This window comes from Stegastes partitus, unplaced genomic scaffold (assembly GCF_000690725.1).
Source record: "Stegastes partitus isolate 25-593 unplaced genomic scaffold, Stegastes_partitus-1.0.2 Scaffold326, whole genome shotgun sequence".
Classification (NCBI taxonomy): domain Eukaryota; kingdom Metazoa; phylum Chordata; class Actinopteri; family Pomacentridae; genus Stegastes; species Stegastes partitus.
This window is the reverse complement of record NW_007578057.1, coordinates 450,851-472,583: the sequence shown is the minus strand read 5'-3', so window position 1 is coordinate 472,583 and position 21,733 is coordinate 450,851. Positions and strand designations below refer to the sequence as shown.

Below are 21,733 nucleotides of genomic sequence, written 5' to 3'. Positions count from 1 at the left end.
TGACTTCGCTGGGCGTCCAGCAAAGAGAAAGTCTTGTTTGCCTATCGGTTCCCCGGGGGTTTGAGAGGGCAACAGGGTGTCGTTCGCGCTGCATTGTGGGAGGTCTAGACCTGCGTGGAATAGGAGCGGTGCAGCGTGGCATACCGCCCGGCCGGATGGGCGGCGCAGTGCGGCGAGTGCTGCTCCGGCTGGTCTAGACTTCGCTGGAAATGGAGCGAGACGGTATGAGGACATCGGGGGTGGCGGGGAACCGATAGGGCTGATGGTCATGTGATCTCGGTGAACGGAGATCCCCGCGGAGTCTGCAGGGGAAAGAGAGGAGTGAGAAAGAGAGAGAGAGGAAGGAGGACGGGGCAGAGAGGAGGCGAAGGAGAGAGGAGAGAGAAAAGTGAAGAAAAGAATAATCAAGAGCAATGCACGGGATGAAGGAGAGAGGAGGAAGGAGAGAGAAGATGCGGGAACAGAAATAAGGCGACGGATGGCGGAGGTGACGGTGAAGGAGGGGAAAAAAGAGTCAAAGTCGGTTAGAATGGTTGGACGTAGGCGTTGTAAGGTGGGGAGGAGGAGGAGAGTGCAGGATGCTGGAGGAAGAGTGAGGGACAAGGGGAGCAGATTGAGAGGAGAGACAGAGGAAAAGAGGCAGTCAGGTGAGGGTTAGTGACGGTGACAGACCACAGAGGACGCAAGACATCTTCCTGAACACTTCACCCCTGAGAGAATCGCTTTAGAAAAGGCAGCACTGGTGGAGATAGAACTTAACGGGGGGGACCTTCTGCGGTCGCCACAACCTTTTATTATCACTTTTCTTTTAGCCTCGGCTGAGTTTCCCTCCAGCCGGCTGATTTGCATTCCATCCGAACGGTGAATTACACCTGGAGTGTGTCGGCCAAACTGCTGACTCACCTCGCGGAGATAAGTGACTCTCTAAATCCCCGATAACAAGGAAACGTGGAGCACGGTGGGGGCTTAGGAGTAAGCTAGCGCCTCTTTCCAAAGCAAACACTCGCGCCGGAATTTGTTCCGTCCCGTGGCTGAAATATAATCGCGACTCATTTCACACCACTAGAACAAATCTCACCTGCGTTCTTATCGGCCCGCGACGAGGCCGGCGTGCGTGCGCAGAGATTTAAAGGATTCACTTTGGGTGCGTTTGGTCGGGGATCGGGGGTGCGGGTGGGGCTTGGAGCATGCATGCTTTGAGAGATTTGTTCTTTTTTTTGGGGAGGGGGGGGGAACAAAAAGGAGGATTCAGTTAAGAGACAAGGGGTGTGTATCTGAGCCCTTTGGTGAGCACCAGTCGTGCCTCACACCCACCCCCGCCCCTTACCTGAGGGCCACTTAACTTTTCGAGTGGACTCTCCACACAGGGCAGCGTCACCATCGGCATGCCGAGCACCGACTCCGGGCGCTGGGGTCGCGGTGGGGGAGGACTGGGCTGCAGCTGCTGGAAGTTATTAATCACACAAGTCACCTGGAGACAGAGAGCAGAGGGGAAGAGTCAGACAGACGGCTGGAGGAAGGAGAGGACATTTGTTAAACTCTGCCCCTGACCGAGATCTGCTCATTCATGGCTTAGCGGGGGGAGTTCCTCATGACTAATGTCCCCGCTGATTAAATGGAAGTTAACATTCAGACCAGTCAACTGCACTAAAAGTAACAAGACAGTCAAAATTGAGCTTAATTTAACCAATTATCACTTCCACTGATTAATAACCAAATTGGATTTTATCCCACTGAACCCCAAAACCCACCAGCAGGTTTCAAACGTTACGTCGTCCTTAAAAATTCACCAACATGACACCATTTATCAACTAGAAACTCTAAAAGCATTTCAAAAATCACCAGAATTTTAACTTTCCAGTGGTCCTTGACCCTTTATGATGTGTGGTTTTGTCAGGAAATTTAACCAAGTCTAAGCTTAACAACGTGATATTTCATCCAAATCAGAAATAAATTCATAAAAATACACCGTTTTCACAAGATCCTGTCCAAAAACAAAACTCCTGCCAAACGTTCTGTGACCACTTGGCTGACCTGAAGGAAGTGTTTACACAGAGCAGAGAGGAGACAAGTATGGAAACAAATGACAGAGACTGAAAGCAACAGGAAAGCTTCGTTAAACAATAAAGTGAACAGAACACGGCTCGTACAGACGAGCAAGTTGTTGGAATGTTTTTCTACAGCTGATGTGCAAAGTAATGTGAAAAAGTTTGTAGAAGTTGTAAAACAATGAATAGTTAAATATCAATTTTCTTTTGTTTAGCAGTATTGGTAACGTCTAACCAGCACTGCATTTTTCAAATCTGCTTACAAACTATTTAAAAAAACAAAAACTCAGCGGGCGACATCAAACCAAAGTCCGCCAACAAACAACAGACCTGTTTCACGAGTCATTACGACTATCGAGAGGCGGCGTAAACAGCATATGTGCCATGCCAGAGTGGAAATTTTTACCGGCCATAGCAACAGTAACTAAAGGGGCGTGGCTTAGAAAACGGTCAATTATCCTCCTCCTCTCTCTTCTACTGATGAAGGACACTGCTAAAAGGTTTCAAGGGGCAATCCAGCCACGCAGCATTGGATTACTAAATGGTCAAAAGCACAACAACTGAAATGAAATTGTACTTTTCCTTTTTTTTTTTAGTCTGCTACAGCACATAAATCCACTCCAAATCAAAAAGGAAGGGGATTTACTTGAATCAAATAAAACTTTATTAGAACTAAACTGAAATGAAACAACAACTGAGCGTGTAAGTCAGCAATATCAGCAATGCAAACAGTAAACGGATGCTCTGGATACCATGTGTGGAAGGTGCAAACACAAAATATCAGGTGGAGGGTTTAAGAGAGATCGAAGCTGTGTGGGTTTTGTTTGCGGACGAGAACAGACAGCTGTTGATAGATGGTGGACGCTATGTGGCTGTAATGCTGCTACAGTTATGTGGTGGACATGTTTAATCATCTGTACACACACAAAATAGAAGAACATCTGCACCAAGAACACACCGTAATTGACTTATTGCTCCACAACACCGAAATAAAACTCGAGTGTGCATAACCTTATTTTCATCCTACTTTGGCTGTTCTGCATCCACCTACACAAGCGGGGATCGCAACTGTAACTATGCAATTGTACGCTAATCTTCAATAATTAATCGTCAGTTAATGTCGCCCTTGGAAAGCGGCCTAATGCATAAAAATAATTCCCTCAAGCGGCAGTAGCTCCATTCATGCAAACATTCATAACCTATCGTTAACATATTTACATTTCAGACGGAGCGACTCAAGTCTTGTTCCAGTCGGAGTTTTAATAACTTTTAAAGCTCGAGAAGAGACGTCTGGGGAATATTACGCTCGACGGGAAACTCATAAAGGGAAAGAAAACCGCATTAGTAAGCATCTAACATCAGCGACTAACCTGTTGTGTTAGCAGGACGACTTCATTCAACAGCAGAAGTTATGCGTCTACACTAAGTATATGAGCTTTATCTGTTAAATATACACCTCTTTGCCCTTTCTGCTCCATCTCTTATGGCTTTTCTTGTCTTTGAGGACTATACAAGGCAACTGATGTAATCTACAGCTTTGGCACGCTACATTTAGAAGTGCCTAATGATTTGTCGCTGCACCGTATAATGGATGAAACGGAGGACTCCAACAGCACTGCAAAGTTGCTGATTCACTATATAGTGGAGCAGGGCCAGGAGTGAACATATGGACCAGCTTTCATAGCCTGGAAGGTCCAGGTGGGCTGCATTAGCCGTCGACCTTCAGATGGCGGGTTCGTGGCTGCTCTGATCTCCATTTCTGCAAATCTCACATAAAGCGGTAATGTAGCATAAGGAGAGCAGACGTTCACACTCTTACCGGCGTTAGCGTTCATGCTAAAATCTAAAATCCTTCTCTAAACATTGGCTTGTTAAACGACGCATCGAACACACACGTTCACCTGAGGGAAAAGGTTACTGTTAGCGCGCTAATTAGCCACTTAACTACAGTTGTATAATGGCCCACCGTCATTCTGCTCACCAAGAACACAGCGATGGCTCCTCCGGTGAAGAATCCCGCCAGAACATCGGCCCAGTGGTTGCGGTACTCGGCCACCCGGACCACCCCTACCAGCATGGCCAGGCAGAGCAGGGTGAGGCTGATGGTGGGCTTGGTGAGCCGCGTGCCTTTGGTCTTGAACACCAGCGTCACGTACATCTGCAGGAGGGCACCACAGGAGGGAGCGCACAGTAGGGTACAACAAACACAAGAGGCAGCAATGATGGTGCAAACCTATCTTCTAAAGTCTCAGTACACTAAATAAGGAAGGAACATGTGTGGGGCTCAGATTGTTCATGTGTTGTTGCCCTAATTTGTGATCTTTTAGGATACTTTTACAAATAAAAGACAAAGAGAAAAGTAATACCATAATTTCCGGACTATAAGCGGCTACTTTAGTCACACGCTTTGAACACTGCGGCTTAAACAATGATGCAGGTAATTTATGGATTTTTACGAGTTTCCCTCGAGACGAAAGTGACATTGAGAGTGACAACGAAAGAAAGAATGCATGACGAAGTAATTCTGAGGTTGTTCAATTCTGACACTGAAGACTTTAGTCGTTGTAGTGCGCAGGAGGAAGATGAAGATGGCGGTCGATGACTTTCCCTGGTAGGCTACTGTGTTTTTTATTTTCTTAACCAGCTGTGTTACAGGCTGTGTTTGGAAAAAACCATTTACGATATTTGTGTATGCTAACAGTATGTATTTAATTAGAAGTCTAAAAAATCTTTCTGTGTAAACATCTCATGGTCAAGTTCGTGGGTGCGGCTTATACTCAGGTGTGCTCAATAGTCCGAACATTACGGTACTTCAGCTTCTACTAGCACAGATGTGTACAGAAGCGCCTCCAACCTACCACTGTGTACACTGCGGAGTAGACGCTGAGCGCTGCATCCTTCGACGGGAAGGACTTCCGTGCAGACATGACGATCAGCGGGTTGCCCGTGCAGGCGCGGCGCTCCGTGATGTACTGCATGGTGGACTGGCAGCCTAACGCTGTGTAGTTTGGTCGGCAGGCGGACAGGAAGTGAGGCGTCTGGTTTCCCGTCACCACCTGACCGGCGTTGGCGAAAATGGTGGTGGTGAACAGGCCGAAGGCATAGACACCTGAGTGGAGAAGTGGTGTATTGTATATTTCACAGAAAAGAGAAAAACAGAAAAATACATTAGACGTTTGACTGAAACTCTTATCAAAGCACCGAAACTGCACCTTGAGATAAATCGGGTGATAATAAGTTTATTCTCCCTAAGATAGCCCCCAACACATTATTATCAGCCGAGGTGTGAAATTGCACCAGAAGCCTTCACCTCATCCGATTCAGCTCAAGATGCAAATTTTTAAGCTGCTTAATATTCATGAGAGTCTTCCTGCCAGGATCCTGAATGTTGTACCTCAAAGATTATTCCACATTTTATCATCCAATTAACAGCTGCCTGTACAAGATGCGGCTGACAAACCGAGGTGGAGCGGGTCGCGTTCTTACATTTCAACCTTTTCTTTCAAGATGTTTTGATCTGTTCCCTGTTGTCGCTCGGTCTCGCTGATAAAATCACGTGCACAGACACTAAAGTGCCATTTAAACGGCCCGAGGAGCAGAGGGGCCGTGCGCTACCCAAACAGAGTGCTCACCGAGGAAGCGAATGATGCGCCTCAGGAGGGGGTTGAAGTAGCAGCAGTCTGCAGTGACTATGGTCTTCTCTTGGGTTCCCTCTGCCTTGGTGAAGAAGGCACACAGCTCTCCAATAAGAATCTGCGGAAACAAAGAAAACAGAAAGCTGACGGTTAACTAAAGTGCACTGTTAGTGTCATTATTTACATTTGCATCCGTCTTACTTTATCGTATTGTACGACTAACTGTATTGAGGTGGCCACATTCCTGCAACAACACTCACACAGAGGTCAAAGATCATGATTCTATACAACATGACATTCAGTGTTTTCATTAATGACACTCCATACCACAATGATAAAACTTTTGTGATATCTTGCTTTCATTCAAGCATCAGCACTGGGTCAGTCTATCTTGGTTTTTAACTGAGCATACTTTGTTGTATCAATGTACATTAACACCACCTGCCTAATGGTGTGTCTTTTCTGTGCTGCCAAAACAGGCTCGGACTCTACAGAAAGTGTCCTGTGGTGTCAGACGCCAAGACGCTAGCTTTAACCTCTAGGAAGGTGCGAGGTGGGGCCTCCTTGGATCACATTTGTTCTTCCAACACACCCATTTTGTGGACTCTCACCTCCTGGGTCAGCCTTCGTAACCAACCGACCCTTGGCTGCCCATGAATCTGTGTAGGTTGTTCTTCCATGGACCACTTTAAGTAGGTGCTAACCACTGCATACCAGGAACATGAACAAGATCTGCTGTTTTGTAGAGATCTTTACTCTAGCGGCAGGTGGCGAGCAAATACTCGGATCTCAAAGTTGCTATCTGGACACCACTACAACGAATATTCTGATATTTAGCCCTACTGTGTCGGTCGATGCACTACACTCGCCCTCCTCCTCGGTCGCCACCTTCTCGCTCCATGTGCATTAGACCAGATGAAAACAACGACACTGCACAAAATCATTTACTGATTTGACACCTCGAGTTTGGAATTTGGCTGTTACGATCTTACTATGTTGAAACTAGACGTGTTGAGAGAGTGGTGGAATCTGACGTAGTGACCATTGTACATGGTAGTGACCATTCAATTATAAGATAGCCTTGCTTTAAATACACCCGTCTTTATCTTTCATTTTCCTCTAAATGGAATCATAATTCACAAAACTAACATCATGCTGCTGTGAACGAGAAGCATTTGAGACCATAAACTCTTTGGGAAAATATTCATTAAGGTAACAAAGCAAGCGAGAAGTAGGATCAGCTTCTCACTGACTTCTGTCCAATCAAATAACCAGAAGTGTTGCCCCCCTGCTGGCTGTAATTAAAACTGCAGACCTGAGGCGTTCCCTTTTGGCTTCCCTTTTTAAACACTGAAGGCTACATAAATCTTTTATTTGCAGTCAATGCTTTCAATTTAACAGATCATAAACTACCAACTCCGGGGGGACTCGCAAGTGAAAGACAATAAACTCAGTGTTTATTTATCTTCAAAGTCACACACATTACACATCTTAATCATCATCTTTTTAAACTGAGCGTGGGTCTGCAGCAGCGGTCAGATGGAGACTCAGAACAGTGTGGAAGTTCCTCTGATCAAAAAATAGCAGCCGTCGTTGCTGAGTGCTCACAGTTTTATTGCTTTGTTTGTGAAGAGCACCAGGCTTGCGGCAGACACTTTAGTCAGGTGACTGTGTTCTCTGAACAGCGGTGCCTCTCCAGACTGATGATCCCTTAATGGGCTGCAACTGTGAGCTTCATCTGTGTGAGAGCCTGCACTCAAAGACGCAAGTACACACTAACACCAACTCTCTCAACGAACAAGTATCCGTGAAAGAGGTGTGCTTCATCTTAAATCATCCATCTGCATGCCTCGATGTGGCGGTAGTAATTCCCACTTTAACACTGACCTGTTCCACAGACCCATAAACCTCATTCTCCCCTCTTTCCATACTTAACATAATTCCACATTTATGCACCGCGGTGGCGTTTGAGGAGAGACAGCAGGAGCTAATGAAAGAGCTGCCGACACAGGCAGAGAGACAGATGTGAGACGAGGAGAACAACCGTGTTCCAGCCGAGGTCTCGCACTTCTGCATTTCAGTACAGCCGAGCCGACGGAGTTAGCAGCAAGCGAGGGGCCCAGCGACGTGCATGCCCACCCCAGTGGTTCCTTCCATTAGAGGAACCCAGCCCCACTGGGCGTTCCATGGCAACCCACTAAACACACTAACGCGAGCACGAAACCAAAGCAGAGGGGGATTAATCAGGAGCATCGAATCAGAGATATTAGGGGTACCGTCACACTGTGGACAAGCATTTAGGGGGCAATTAAAACACAGCATAATGGCGGTCTCCATGGGGACCGCTGGTTTGAGCCTGTGCACGGAAGAAAATGCGAGATGAGAGCGCGCCGTCACTCATGGACGAGTGCTCTTGAATGCTTTACCTTGGGCGAAGCGGTACAGGAGTGGGAGGAAGGGTTTTCTTTGGAGGTATACAGTGCTGGACCCCCGTGGGCCCTTTTCGTCTGATACTGTTATTCATAGCAAATGCTTAATCTGCACATCTGATGCTTTACGTAGTCAGTTATAAAGTGCCCACACCTTTAAAAACTCAACACTACCAACCTCTCCAGCTTTACAGTTTCAGGCAGAAAAGTCTTCCACCATAATCCATAATCCACCTTAATATTCTTAAAATGCACCCTTTGTGTTTTTACGGTGTAACTGGTGGTTTGGGGTTTCTTGCGGTGATTATTTGGGGACTCCTGTGGCTGTCTGGCAACTACTCCTGTCCAAACTAGATAATATTACAATTTAATTATGTATGGATTTAACAAAACTGTCATTTTAGGAAGCGAGTGTTCGAGCTACTGGTGGGCAGATTTGGTTACTTTTGGATAACAACAATAACATATTTTATTTGTACAGCGTTTTTCAAGAACTCAAAGACGCTTTACAGGATAAAAGAACAATAAAAGCAACTAATAGTAGAAAAGTAGATGAAGCAAAAATACAAGCGAGCAGGTAAAAACAACACAAAAAATATCAATATGAAAGTTTGAAAAGCAGAGCGAAACAGGTGAGTTTTTAGTTTGGATTTGAAAATGACTGGGTCTGTGGTATCACGGATGTGTCGATGTGGGAGTGAGTTCCAGAGGGCGGGGCCAGCGACAGAGAAGGTCCCCCAGGTTTGGTGCTCGGTCCTGGGAACCATCAAGAGGTTGGCATTAGCGGAGCGGTGAGTACAGGAAGGGGTGTAGGGGTGGAGCTAGGATAGAACCATCCATCCATTATTATCCTCACTGGGGTCCTGGGGGGCTGGAGTCTATCCCAGCTGACTCAGGGTGAAGGCAGGTTCACCTGGACAGGTCACCAGTCTATCACAGGGCTACACTTGGAGACAGACAACCAAGCACACTCACATTCACACCTACGGACAATTTACAATCACCAATTAACCTCAACATGTTTCTGGACCTTGTTGGAGGAAGCCGGAGAACCCGGAGAGAACCCACGCTGCACGGGGAGAACATGGAGACTCCACACAGAAAGATCCCGGGTGTCCTCACCGGGACGTGAACCGGCGACCTTCTTGCTGCGAGGCGACAACACTAACCACCGATCCATCTTGCAGCCCAAGCATAGAACCAGAGTTGTTGTTTTAGCTCTGAATGGGACACAAAGATTTAAAACTGCCAAATCTATTCAACTGGATATAATAATCATGATAAATAAGGGCATTTGTGAGGTTAAATAGTGCAAATAAAGTTTGTTAAAAAGTGCACATGGGGTGAAGTGTCCCAGACTGCAAATGTAAAGAACACATCTTAACAGAACTTTGTTAGTTTGTGTTGAATCACAGCTAATGATTACAGACCTTCCTCATTTGTGTTGAAGCAAAAAAACTGGCTCGGTTTGTCTTTTTCTTTAACTGCGTATACCTTCTGATAGTCCTCGTGTATTTCAAGGTTTCACTAATTGGTGGTTTTACAGAATTTCCTGACCCACTCATTCGTGCAGGTATCTGGCAGCGAACACCTGCAGACGCCCGACGCAACCTCACGGCTCCACCGTCCGCCTCGCTTTTGAAACCAAATTAAAGCGGAGAGCAGGCGAAAGAGTGGCAGCGAGTTGAAGAGCGAGGGGAGAAGAAAGGAAAGTCTGCTGAAGGTAGGAACGTAATGGGGTTAGGGGTAGTACTGCAGGAATGAATTATTCATGCGTGGATGGCATCCATGTGAATCATGTAGCGCATTATTTCAACCAACATTTCTAAATTATCTCTTCTTCCACTGCAGCGGGATGCACTCTGCCCCGACTTCTCCTTCAAGGATTCACAGCTGAGGATGACGAGGCTGTCACTGCAGTTTAGAGACAATGGGATTATAATTCCTTGAAATTAAACAGCTCATCAAGTCTGAATAAAGTGATGCGTCAGGGAACGTGTCACTCGGGGACACGTGACCCACAAAAAACCCCACGAGACTTTATGTATTACATGCGTAGCCACATGCATTATTTAGACGCAGAACAAGAGAAAGGAGTAAAGGGATGAAACATTAATACAGACATGACGTGATTAACTCCCTGCGTGTGCACAAACAGCCTCATGACTGCGTTTTTTTTTTTTTTTCCCGTCCGCACAAGCGAGCTGGAGGATTCTGCTGTAAGTAATCAGATCTCGATTTGTGTCAGTGATTATTAGTCAAATGCGAGCGTGTGCATTCAGACTGGCCCTTTTTATGAATACGTGTCTATTAGGCGGCAATAAGCGGGGATGTTTTACTCAGAGCGACCAGATGAATGGGGAGGATTGTGGAGATGACAGAGGAGCGGTGGGAGTCGGGGAATGAAGAGAGCAGGGAGGATTATTAAAGAGGAGGAGGAGGAGGAGGAGGAAATAGCATTCTAGATAAACAGATTTTACATTTACGTGCATTATTATAAGCGCTATTTTATGAATAAACTCGTCCGCACGTTCAGATTTTTCCACAAGTTCCCTTCAAAAGCGATGGTGAAGCTGTGGGATTTAATTAAAAAGCAGTTTGGTGAGTTTATTTACTCGGGAGATTCAGCAGGAGGAAAACACGCCGGGGCGTTATCGTCTTCTGGAATGATGTCAATAAAGCTGCGAGGGACAAATCAGGCGTCGTTGGAATCGGCGAGGACGCTGCAGCAGAGCAGCCAGATCCAGATTGATTCTGATAGGATTCTGTTCTGCAAATTGCATCCGACTGTGTTGGTGGTAAAAAAAAGAAAAACATATAGACGAGAGAGACAAATGGAAAGATAATTTATGTTGGAGCAATTACAGAAAATGCAGCAATTCTGTCAGAAGCACTGAGCTTTCTTTTTTTTCTTACAGGTGTAATTTTTTAAGGTCTTAAAGTTTGTGTTTGACTTTGGAAAGTTCTAGAGCCTCTAAAAACAGGGTTTAAAAGTAGTTTAAGTATTTATTGAAAACATTAAATATTCATGACTAAATAAGAAGCAATTAAATCTAAAGCTTGGGGGAAAAGTTAAGAAAATCTCTGCAAAAGGGTGAATCATCATCTCCACGCTGTGTGTCAGTGTGAGAGAGGCTATAGCTGGGACTTCAGGTGCTGACTGGAGACAGGTGTGTCTGTTTGAGTCTCCCTCTACAGTCGACTTATTGTTCTGTGTGTCTCTGTGTGCAGGTGTAGCATCCATGGAAAGCTAACAGTCTTGTCTGAGACGAGCCAGAGCTGCACGATGCACGCCGTCCGACTTGATTCCAACTTGTTCTGACGTTACGACGACGTACGATAACATCAAGGCGGATGCAGTTCTCAGAGCCAGTTGCTTTCCAGCGACTACACAAACCTCTAGGCAGCGATGAGAAACTCTCACCTGATCTAACAGCCAGTTAGTTTAGGAGTTGACTTGATGCTTGATAGAAACTTTTCATTTTATCTGAATTGGAAAAAAAATGTTGATTTCCTGAAGATTATCCAGTTACCAGAGAACATGATGTGCTGTTGATCAATCAGAGGCTGAACACATTCATATAACACAGTTCTGGTCTGTTGCTTATTAACGTTGAGCTTTTTTATTCTTACAGCAACATCAGAACTTCTTCTGACAGGTCAAAAGTGAATCTCTCTTCCACTGCATCTGACTCTTTACCAGTACTTCCAGTTTGCTTGTGAAGCCTGGTTTATACACAAACTGGTCTGAAACTGACTTACAGGAGAATTTAAGTAAAATGGAGGTTGAATCATGAACAGACGGCCTGTGGAGCATTTTATCGTGATCTTTGAAAGTTGGAGAAGCAACCAACCAGCAGTCAAGCCGACCTTTGGCCTCAGACTGGTTGGTTTTAAAAGCAAACTCAAGACTAAACCTTTTTAGTCAGGTTTCTGATTGATTTGATAGGTTTTATTGATGTATTATTCTTGTTTTATTCACTTTATTTATTCATCTATTTACATATTTTAATCTGTTTGCTGTACTGTTTATTACATTGTTTTTATCATTTCTTACACTGTTTTAACAATTTTTTGACTTTATTTCTATTTCTTTTACAAATAGGTATACTATTTTATTTATCTAGCTTATCTCATGTTGCGTTTCCTCATTGCATGTGTGATATAGGATTTCCTCAGTTCTTCAATTCCAGTGTGTTGAAGGCCTTTATTGATAACTTGAGTGGGGTTTGGGGGGTTATTTGTATTGCTTTAGTGCATTTTTATTTGTTGTCTGTGAAGCACTTTGTGTTGTGTTTGTATTTGTATGAAAAGTGCTTTAGAAATAAAGTCTGATTGATTAATTGATTGATGGGACTGCCACCTTTCTCCCTCTTTATTGTTTTTTATTGTTTTTACTGTTCTTATTGTCCTTTTCAATGATTTTATCATTATACTTTTATTGTATTTTGCGTTTTATTTTGTGTTCAGCGTTTCGTTTCGACTTTTGTGTTAAAAGTGCTTTATAAATAAAGTTGAGTTCTCTTTCTCCCGCTGTTGCAAGAACTGACTGTTGGTTCCCCACTTTGTATTTATTGAATAATCAGAGCAGCGTTATACTTTCCTGCCAGCATGTGATGGTCCACAAGAGCCAGACGTAAATTTCGTCATCTCACCAAGTCTATACGAGTCCATTTGGACCCTTCTGCACACATTAGCTTGCAGGATAAAATGTGTCTCCAACGACACTACAAGGGCAGTACGGTGCATGCATGTGTATGTAGATGTGACCGACTGTGCATGTATTTAACAAAGTCAGTTTCAAACCCTGAAGTGGTCCTTTGCCTCTTTGAATCTGTAGACCCGCTGCAAAATACATGCTGGGTGTGTGTAGAATCATCTGTAAGTCAACACTCGGATACTCTTGTCTTTATCATGACTGTTGTGGTTCGATCAGATTTGACTGACAGCGGCTGCCGCTAGATTTTGATTTGAATGTCACACAAAATATGAGTCCTGCAGAGTCATTCCCCAATCTTTCCCCAACTGCCTTCTGCACAGGAGCAAAACACACATAACAGAAAACCGTGTGTTCATATAGAATATCATCACTTACAGGAAGAACCAGAGCTACAAATATGTTTTTCTAGTCTTGGAGCGCGCCCAAAACATACTGTTTGGTACGAAGTGTTGGCCAACCACGTCTGAAAGTAAAGAAGTGTTGCAACGTTTGCCGCCAACAGCCACGGGGCGCGAAGGGTGCCAAGCCTGCCGTCACCGGGGCGAGCCGGGATGAATCATCCAAATGGGGGATAACGTTTTCACACAGTCGCTCCTCAGAGGCATTCAGACGCTCCGGTCGGACATGAAAAAGTGAGCAACGGAACTGGAGAGGAAAAGGTTGAAATCCTTCACGCTTTGCGGTCTATCGCTGCACAAAGTCAAAAGCAACTGTCAGATTGTTGGTTTCAGACGCAGACCTTAATAATTCTGATGTCAGGAGTATGCTGTGGGGGGAGGAGGAGGGTTTCTGACACTAATGGACAATCCCTGAAGCACAGCATGAATGCAGCTTTAACTGGACAACAGGGACATGAAGAGTGAGGCGAAGAAGAATCCCCGTCTGTTTGTCAGTCTACTATAATCTAACAAATTCCTCAGCAAATTTGAAAGAGATCAGCAGACATCTGTCATCGATCACAACACTCTGGGAAACACCCTCATCTGATTTCGTCACAAGATTCAGATTTGAAGCTCTCTCATGTCTATACATGAATAAATAAATGATAAAGCACACAGAATATACGTCGGTGTAGAATCTTGCTCTACGTGGCTGAATGATTTGTTCAGTCAACAAGAGGCGGCACCTTCTTTCATCTTTGTGCAGTAAAGTCTTGTCGTCACTGTGAGTTTTCCAGGCAGCCAGTAGATTTAGTTCAGTTTGCATGTACAGTTGAAACCAGAAGTTTACATTCACTGTTTAAAAAGACACAAAGCCTTTATTTTCTCACTTTCTGACATTAAATCAGACTAAACTTTTCCTGCTTTACGTCTAAATTCTCGTGTTGGATGGTCAGATTTGACCACATGACGGTAAAAACACATTTTATTTTATATTTTGTGGCATATTTTAATTCATAAATGTATTTCAGGCTTGCTTCCTTGTTATTTGCAGGTTTTTATTTGTACAAAAGCTGCAAGTAGTTAGAGTCTGCGGTCCCAGGATCTATTGTCTGTTCCCAAGGCTAGAACCGAACGTAGGAAAAAAAGCTTTTAAATTCGCTGCTCCCTCTACCTGGAACACTACACAAAAAGACCTGAAACTTCAAGCGATGGTTGCTTTAAATACTTTTAAAGTGCTTATAAATGACTTGGAGGCTAAAACATCAGTCTGTAGATGTTGTGACTGATGTACTTGGACAGCGTCTGTAGACTTCAACTGTAAATAAAACAAACAACATATAGATTTTGTGTTAGTCAGTGAGCTTTAGAGGCGCTAGAAGGTGGATTTTTTTAAACATTTAGACAGATCTGGCTGCTTCTTGCCATTTTCAGTCTCTGTGCTAAGCTAAGCTAAGCTAAGCTAAGCTAACTAAGACACGAGAGCCACTTTTCTTTTGGGAGTACCTTCAGTCTTTCCTGCCCACAAGTGACATATTTCATGATTTTATTTCTATATTATTAACAGACTGGACCTCATGTTAGCTTCGTAAGCGAACACAGACTGGTTCTTCAGAGGTTTGGCCCAAAACTTTAACAGTTTATCAATAGATATATTTCTATCTAATAGAGCTACACAGAGATGAAGCAATTGTAATATCCCACTAAAGGAAAACAAATCTTAGCTTCTACTTTCAGAGCTTCTGTTTGAATTTACTCAATTTCTCAACAATCCTATGCGTTGAAACTGTAAACGGTGGGAAGCATCAGTGCTACATAAACGCTCACATGAACCTTTTGTCATGAGAGATTCAGTCCGTCTCTGGCGAACAATGAAAGCGTGTCACGGCTCTCGTATCACATGGAACAACTGCGGAGCCGCTTCGATGAGGCAAAGCTCTGCAGTCGTAATAAAAAAAAAAAATGCTTCTGACACATTTGAGAAACTTTTTCATATGTAAAGTACGAAGAGACGCCCCGCTGCCACTATCATCCCATTATCCGCCGTCATCTACAGCGACCTCAATCTCTGCGGCGCGGCGCACACGTGAGATTTGGACTAATGGATGATGCGAAAGACGCTGCACTTGTCTGAATGCATCAGGATCACCGCCACCTTTACTCCCGTGTGCGCCTCGGTGTGAGGAATGGGTGCTAACAGGAGAGCGAGTGGCTGAAAACACAGGCTGGATGCATCTAATGAGACAGGGACAGGGTAGTTTGGAAACAATGAAATGGCGTAATGGAGGAGGATGGAGAGGAAAGAACATGATCTCACTCATGGATGGATAGACACACGATGCATAAGTGCAAACACGGTTGCGTTCACGAGGCCGTGGGGCACTTCACACAAACCGTACTGCATCTGTAAAAACACACACCTCCTCCTCCTCCTGTGCCGAGTGTGACTGCACATCACAACCACTGTTAGCCCGCCGAGCATCTGTCCAGACACCCAAACACTTGTTTGTAGTGTCACGCCGTTCCATATTCCATCTTATAGAAGCACAACCTCTTCATCATCGCCTCGCAGCATCACTGATTCCCCTCTTACACTTTAATCTCTCTTTTCCTGTTTTACCTTTCTTTGTTTTGTTTTTTTTCTCACACTGGAAGGAAAAGTAGGTTATATATTCTTTATCTGTCTCCTTCTATTTTTACCCACTTCAATTTCATGCCCCCCTTTATCTTCCTGTTCTGTTGCACGCCTTAAAAAAACATTCATCGCTGGAACCTATAGCCGCGTTATATCTCTTATCATACAGGTTTTTATTCTCCGTCCCTCAATATACGTCCTTGTACGTTGTTTGTTTACAGTGAGTCATTCTGGGATTCTTTGGTCGTGGAGTTGGGGTCGGCCTCATGACGCTAACAACAGGCTCAATAATAATTTTCCTCTTTTGCAGAGAAGAGGCAATTGATTTTTTATCTGTTATTCCCGTGAGCTCGGGGACTTCAGGTAGAGTCAGTCCAGTACACTTTCTGTCAAAATCAGTGAATATCTCGTCTTGGTCTGCTGCTCTGTGTGTGAGGAGATGGGGGGAGAATATGCTAAATACGCTAACTATGAACAATACTTCTCTAGAATCCCAGAGGCCACTTGTTGGACTGAAGATAACTATATATAGATCTGAGACACCTTCTCCAAATGTCATTAAAATGATTAGAGACTTTCATTAAATCAAACCTTTTCCTTGACACTATACATGGTCTGCAATTGTTTTTTTGGTATTAGTCTTTTTATTTTCCGTTCTGTAATTACGTCTTCCGACTGTTGTTCTCATAGATTAATGGCAGAGTCTGCTGCTCCCAAAGGTGTCAAACTGTCTTCACACGCATGCACAGGAAATGATGCTTATGTAATCCAGCATTATTGTACATCGTTTTAACTCGTTGGTAACAGCCTCACCGTTGCATCCATTCAAGAAACAGCCGGGCGCGTAAAGCCTCATTAAAAATGTGTTGCTTTTTCACGCTTTTCGTTTTACACAGATGAGTTAGGAAAGTGTTAATTAGTGACCTTTAGAGATAACGGTAGGTAGATTCTGCTATCTTTGGATAGACCCAGATTAGCTCTTTCTGCTATTTTGAGCTTTTGCGCTAAGCTAAGCTAACTGGCTGTAGTGGCTTCATATTGACTTTAAAAGGCATAACAGTGGCTTCAGTTCACTCTCTGCAAGAAAGTGTTCCAAAAATACCAAAGTTATCGCTGTAATTAGACATGCAAGCCTCCACCTTCAAACATTAGAAAGCATTAACGAGCTGAGCAAGTTTTGGAGCTACCCTGAGGCCTCCTCCCAGTTTAATGTACCAAGAACACTTCCAAATGAAAGCAACCAGGAGGCATTTGATTCATACACCTAAACCACCTCAACAAGCTCCTTTAGACATGAAAGAACAGAGACTGTTCTGGTTCCTCCTGGGGGATGCTCAGGAGTTGCCAGGCCAGATGAGATATTTAATCCTTCCAGGAAGTTTTGGATCTACCCTGAGGTTTCCTCCCAGTTACATTTGGTAAATGGTCACTTATATAGCGCTTCTATCCAAAGCAACGTTTTTCATTCACCCATTCACACACACATTCATACACCAATGGCACCATGCAAGGCCTGCAAGGACACTTCGACTGTGGAGGGGCGGGGGATCGAACCGCCAACCTTGCGATTGGAGGACAACCCACTCTACCACCTGAGCCACAGTTGCCTAGAATGTTTCCAAAGAAAGGTACACAGGAGGTGTCCTACTCAGACACCTGAACCACCTCAGCTGGCTCCTTTAGAAATGAAGGAACAGGTACTCTGAACTTCCTCTGGATAAAGAGCTCCTCACACTAAATCTAAGACTGAGGCCAGCAACTCCACAAAGGAAATTCATTCTAAATGTCCATGACATAGGTGAGGGCTAGAAACTTAATCCTCCGGCTCAGCTCCCTCTTCACCACGGCGGTCCGATGCATTGCCGACATTACTGCTGACGCCGCACCACTTCTTTTGTCTGCCTCGTGCTCCATTTTACCATTACACCTAAAGAAGACACTTAAACTGCTTCGCTTGGGGCAGCACACCCAAAGAAACCATTTTCCAACAAAGAGCCGTGCCCTCAGACTTAAAGGTGCTGACTCTCTTCTCTCAAACATTTTATCAGCAGTTCTGTGTTCTCTGTCCATGATGAAAAAATGCCAGTTTTTGCAAACTATGGATGCATTCTTATGGCGTAAGAAAACCTTCCTAGACAAGTGAGCATCCTTTACAGATATCTTCTGCTTCCCCACTAATTCATTCTTGCCTTTTCTCACTTTCATTCATTACAGAACTCACGCCCCCCCTCCTGTTTTGTTGCCTTTTCATCTTTCCTTGATAATTTTCTGCCGAGAACACGCGTGAGTCTGAGTCAAACGCTCACGGATTTGGTCCAGTGGCTCGCATGGAAAAGATGTAAGAATAGAGGGTGTCGAGGCGGGATGCACCCCTGTGGTGAATGCAGATTGGGCACCGGTGTTTGTCAGAGATGTCTGAGGCACTGAGTGTAGCATGGCAGTCCACCAGCCACGCAGGACCCCTGAGGTGCCTCTTCTCTCCGCCTGAGTGAAAAATGGATCAAAGCTAAGAAGCAGAAATGACAACCCCTGTTCAGTCTAATCTCATTTCACAGGAAAGGGTGACTTCTGCCGTAACCACTAGATAGGAAACAGGAAGGCGCAAAAACTCTATCTCTCTCGCTCCGGTCGCTGCATAGCCAATCAGGGTGATGCAATAACCGCCTTGGGCCCCCCAAAAAAGAAAAAAAAACGGAGCAGCCGGCGCAACTTTAAACTACAGAGGGAGCGAACGTGAGCCGGGGCCGACGGAGAAAAGAGAAGGTGACGGCGGGAACAAGGAGATTGTTGATGAAGTATCAAAAAACGGTGATGCAATCCCGCGCGAGCTCGGGAAGGCTGATTATCATCGTGAGCGGTTTGATGAGAGCCGTTATTGTGTTCCAGGCCGAGTGGGGACTGTGGTGAATCCGTCTGTATGGATATCAGCGGCACAGATAGATAGGACAGATAGAGCCTCTCTAATGTGCGGCGAAGAAAACAACCTCCTCTTTCCATGAATAGAACTCCTATCAGTTCCTTTTTTTTACATTAATTTTCTCTCTTCGGCTGCATCTCCCTTCAATATCACAACTTTCGCCCCGTGTTAACGTCGCATCTCGTCTTATTGCACGCTCTCCTCCTCGCTTTCTCATTTCCCTGCCCTCGCAAAACTACGGAACAGAAGTCGAGGGGGCAGAAGCCAGAAAGCTTTCACCCAGACACATATGCTCCCATGGCAGCCACCGTCGTGGCAATTGATGCCCCCCTCTCTCCCACCATGGATCCCACCCTGCCATCTGTCTCATTAACCTGGGTTAGGCCTACATAGTGTCTGCGTTTGAAGCCCGCAAAAAAGAGATGTGGCATGAAATTAAAGAACGAGAAGACGGACAGCAGAGAGCTTTCGAGAAAAAAGGCAGAATTCAAACGCATTGATTTCTGTCTGGACAATCGTGTGTGAGTTTTCTTTCGGGGGCTGGCATGAGGTCACGGTTGAGCCAAAGTGCAGTTTAATGTCAGCACACTGACATTATGGTGAAGGAGGCGAGGATGCTGGCGGGGCACCTCTGAGAAATGTCAGTTAAAAATGTACAGGGCATTTACAATGTGCTGCCAACAGGAAAAAAACACTTTCACACAGAAATTCTGAGGATATCACAAGATGTTTAACCAGCGTTGGAGCATTTATAAAAAGGGGTCATGGCAAATTACTGAATTGCCATCAAGACCTTGACACAATTTCAGTTATTATTCACAAAACAAACTGTGAAACCTGCAGTGAGTGAAGGCTGTAAACATTCTGAAGGTCTGATTAAACTAGAAGGAGCAGAGACGAGGAGTGAAAGGACTGCTGGAAGGGGGAGATGTTGGTGAATGAATTTCAAACAAGCCGGCACTATTTATTGAGTGATTAATCGTTGTTTAACTTTTCAAAGGTTTCAGCTTTTAATCGGAACTGCCGTAGCGGATGGTAATTTATCTTAAAGTAAAAACCCAGGAACACATTTTTTTTTTTTTCAAAAAGACAGATGAAAGGAAGACTAAATGGGACTGACTTACAGAAGCTAGTGGAAGAGACGGGAAGACAACTTCCTGTTAGTCAATAGTGCGTTTATGATGTTTGCGATGTCGTCTTTACACCGGAGTAAAAAATGATGGGCATTGAGGATGGTCAGCAAAGCAAGATTATTCTATTTATTTACTTTGCTGTAGCACATTTCAAACACAGTGAGCATCCAACGTGGTTACAAACTGCATAGAACAGCCAAAGTCAATGTCAATATGTTCCTGCTTTCCACTGCAGCAAGTGGTGCAAACATTTTAAACAAGGGCCCATGATTGGCCCTTTCGGTCTTTATGTTGGTGAAGGATCTGACGGTTTGGACAATAATGCGTTCTATTAGCATGTCGGCAAAGAGGTTTGTTGTGTTTGCCTGTGTGGTGAATTTCATGTTGTCGATGCCAATGTTCGAGAGAAAAAGACGGACACTCAAGGACGAGGACATCGAGGAGGCTAAATTTGTTGTCCTCTCTTAGTTTAACCAATCAGCATTTGTCTTCTTTGAGTTTAACCAATCAATGTCCTGCCCAGTTTTTCAAAGCCACATTGAAGTACGTACCTACTCTGCAATAAGTACCTTTGTCTCCCCTGGAAATGAAACGAAAGAGGCTCTACGGGGTCGGTTCTTGCAGTCGAAACATTCACGAAGATTCAGGTCGCCCTAAAATGCCCCACCCACCAAGTCAAGCAATACATTAGCTTAGCCTCGTACAGCTCAAGAAGAATGGAAGAATCTGATCTATATCTATCCATCCATTATCTATACAACACTTAATCCTCACCAGGGTCATGGGGGTCTTGAGTCTATCCCAGCTGACTCAGGGTGAAGGCAGGTTCACCTGGACAGGTAACCAGTCTATCACAGGGCTACACTTAGAGACAGACAACCAAGCACACTCACATTCACACCTACGGACAATTTAGAATCACCAATTAACCTCAACATGTTTTTGGACTGTGGGAGGAAGCCGGAGAACCCGGAGAGAACCCACGCTGCACGAGGAGAACATGGAGACTCCATGCCCCCACCGGGACAGGAAGCGATGACCTTCTAGCTGCGAGGCAACAGTGCTAACCACCGACCCACCTTGCAGCCCTGATCTATATCTATTGGTAACAAAATCCAACCAGCCGGTCCTGTTATTGGCTTTTATCTCCTGTCACAGGGTCGGCCTTTTAGAGCCTAAATATTAAGCCAATAGGGGGTGTAGAAGTCTACTGTCCTCTATGACTACTTTAAAAATAAGATGCAACAATAAGGTCTGTTCAATGACTATAACTTGACCAACAGAAACACTGCCTACCTCGGCTTTAATCCATATAAAAACTGTGTGTAAACATATCTATATAAGTTGTAGTTATTGAGTTTCTAAATGTTATAAAATCATTATCTAATGGGTTATGAAACCAAAACATTGCAAAACGTTCTAAAAAATTAATTATGTCTCTTTAATGGGACATTATGAACATTTATCGGGTATCTTGCAAATCTAGGTGTCGCATTAGAAACTCTTTAAATCAACATTTTACCTGGTGTTACATAGGATGAAGCGATAACAAGTATAAGTAATATTTTTGGCATAAATTCTGCAGCTTGAATTTTCCTTCTCACAGCAGCGTAGCTGTGCATGGATGTGACCCGTCTTTGAATGCATCGCCTTGACTTCAACGGGATGAGTCAGAGCAGCGCATCGCTGAAAGGTGACTTTTTTCCCCCTATTTATTTAGCTAAGTATTCTTTTATCTCAGTGTGACTGCACTTACATAAAAGACTTACTCTCCTCCGCATCTGAAAGTGGGACAGAAGAACAACATTTTGATGTTTTCCTGTGAGATCTACGTGA

General features: G+C 44.4%; 1 protein-coding gene across 1 annotated transcript in view; it reads right to left on the bottom strand.

Moving 5' to 3' along the window:
- Positions 1-266: 266 nt before the first annotated feature.
- plppr2a (phospholipid phosphatase related 2a) overlaps positions 267-21,733 on the bottom strand; it is a 51,918-nt gene continuing 30,451 nt past the window's right edge. Inside the window, exons 3-7 of the mRNA XM_008283755.1 lie at positions 5,681-5,801; positions 4,907-5,157; positions 4,030-4,206; positions 1,328-1,471; positions 267-302 (exon numbers count right to left, since the gene is read on the bottom strand). Coding sequence (XP_008281977.1) covers positions 267-302; positions 1,328-1,471; positions 4,030-4,206; positions 4,907-5,157; positions 5,681-5,801 — 729 coding nt within the window. The remainder of the gene's footprint in view (positions 303-1,327; positions 1,472-4,029; positions 4,207-4,906; positions 5,158-5,680; positions 5,802-21,733) is intronic.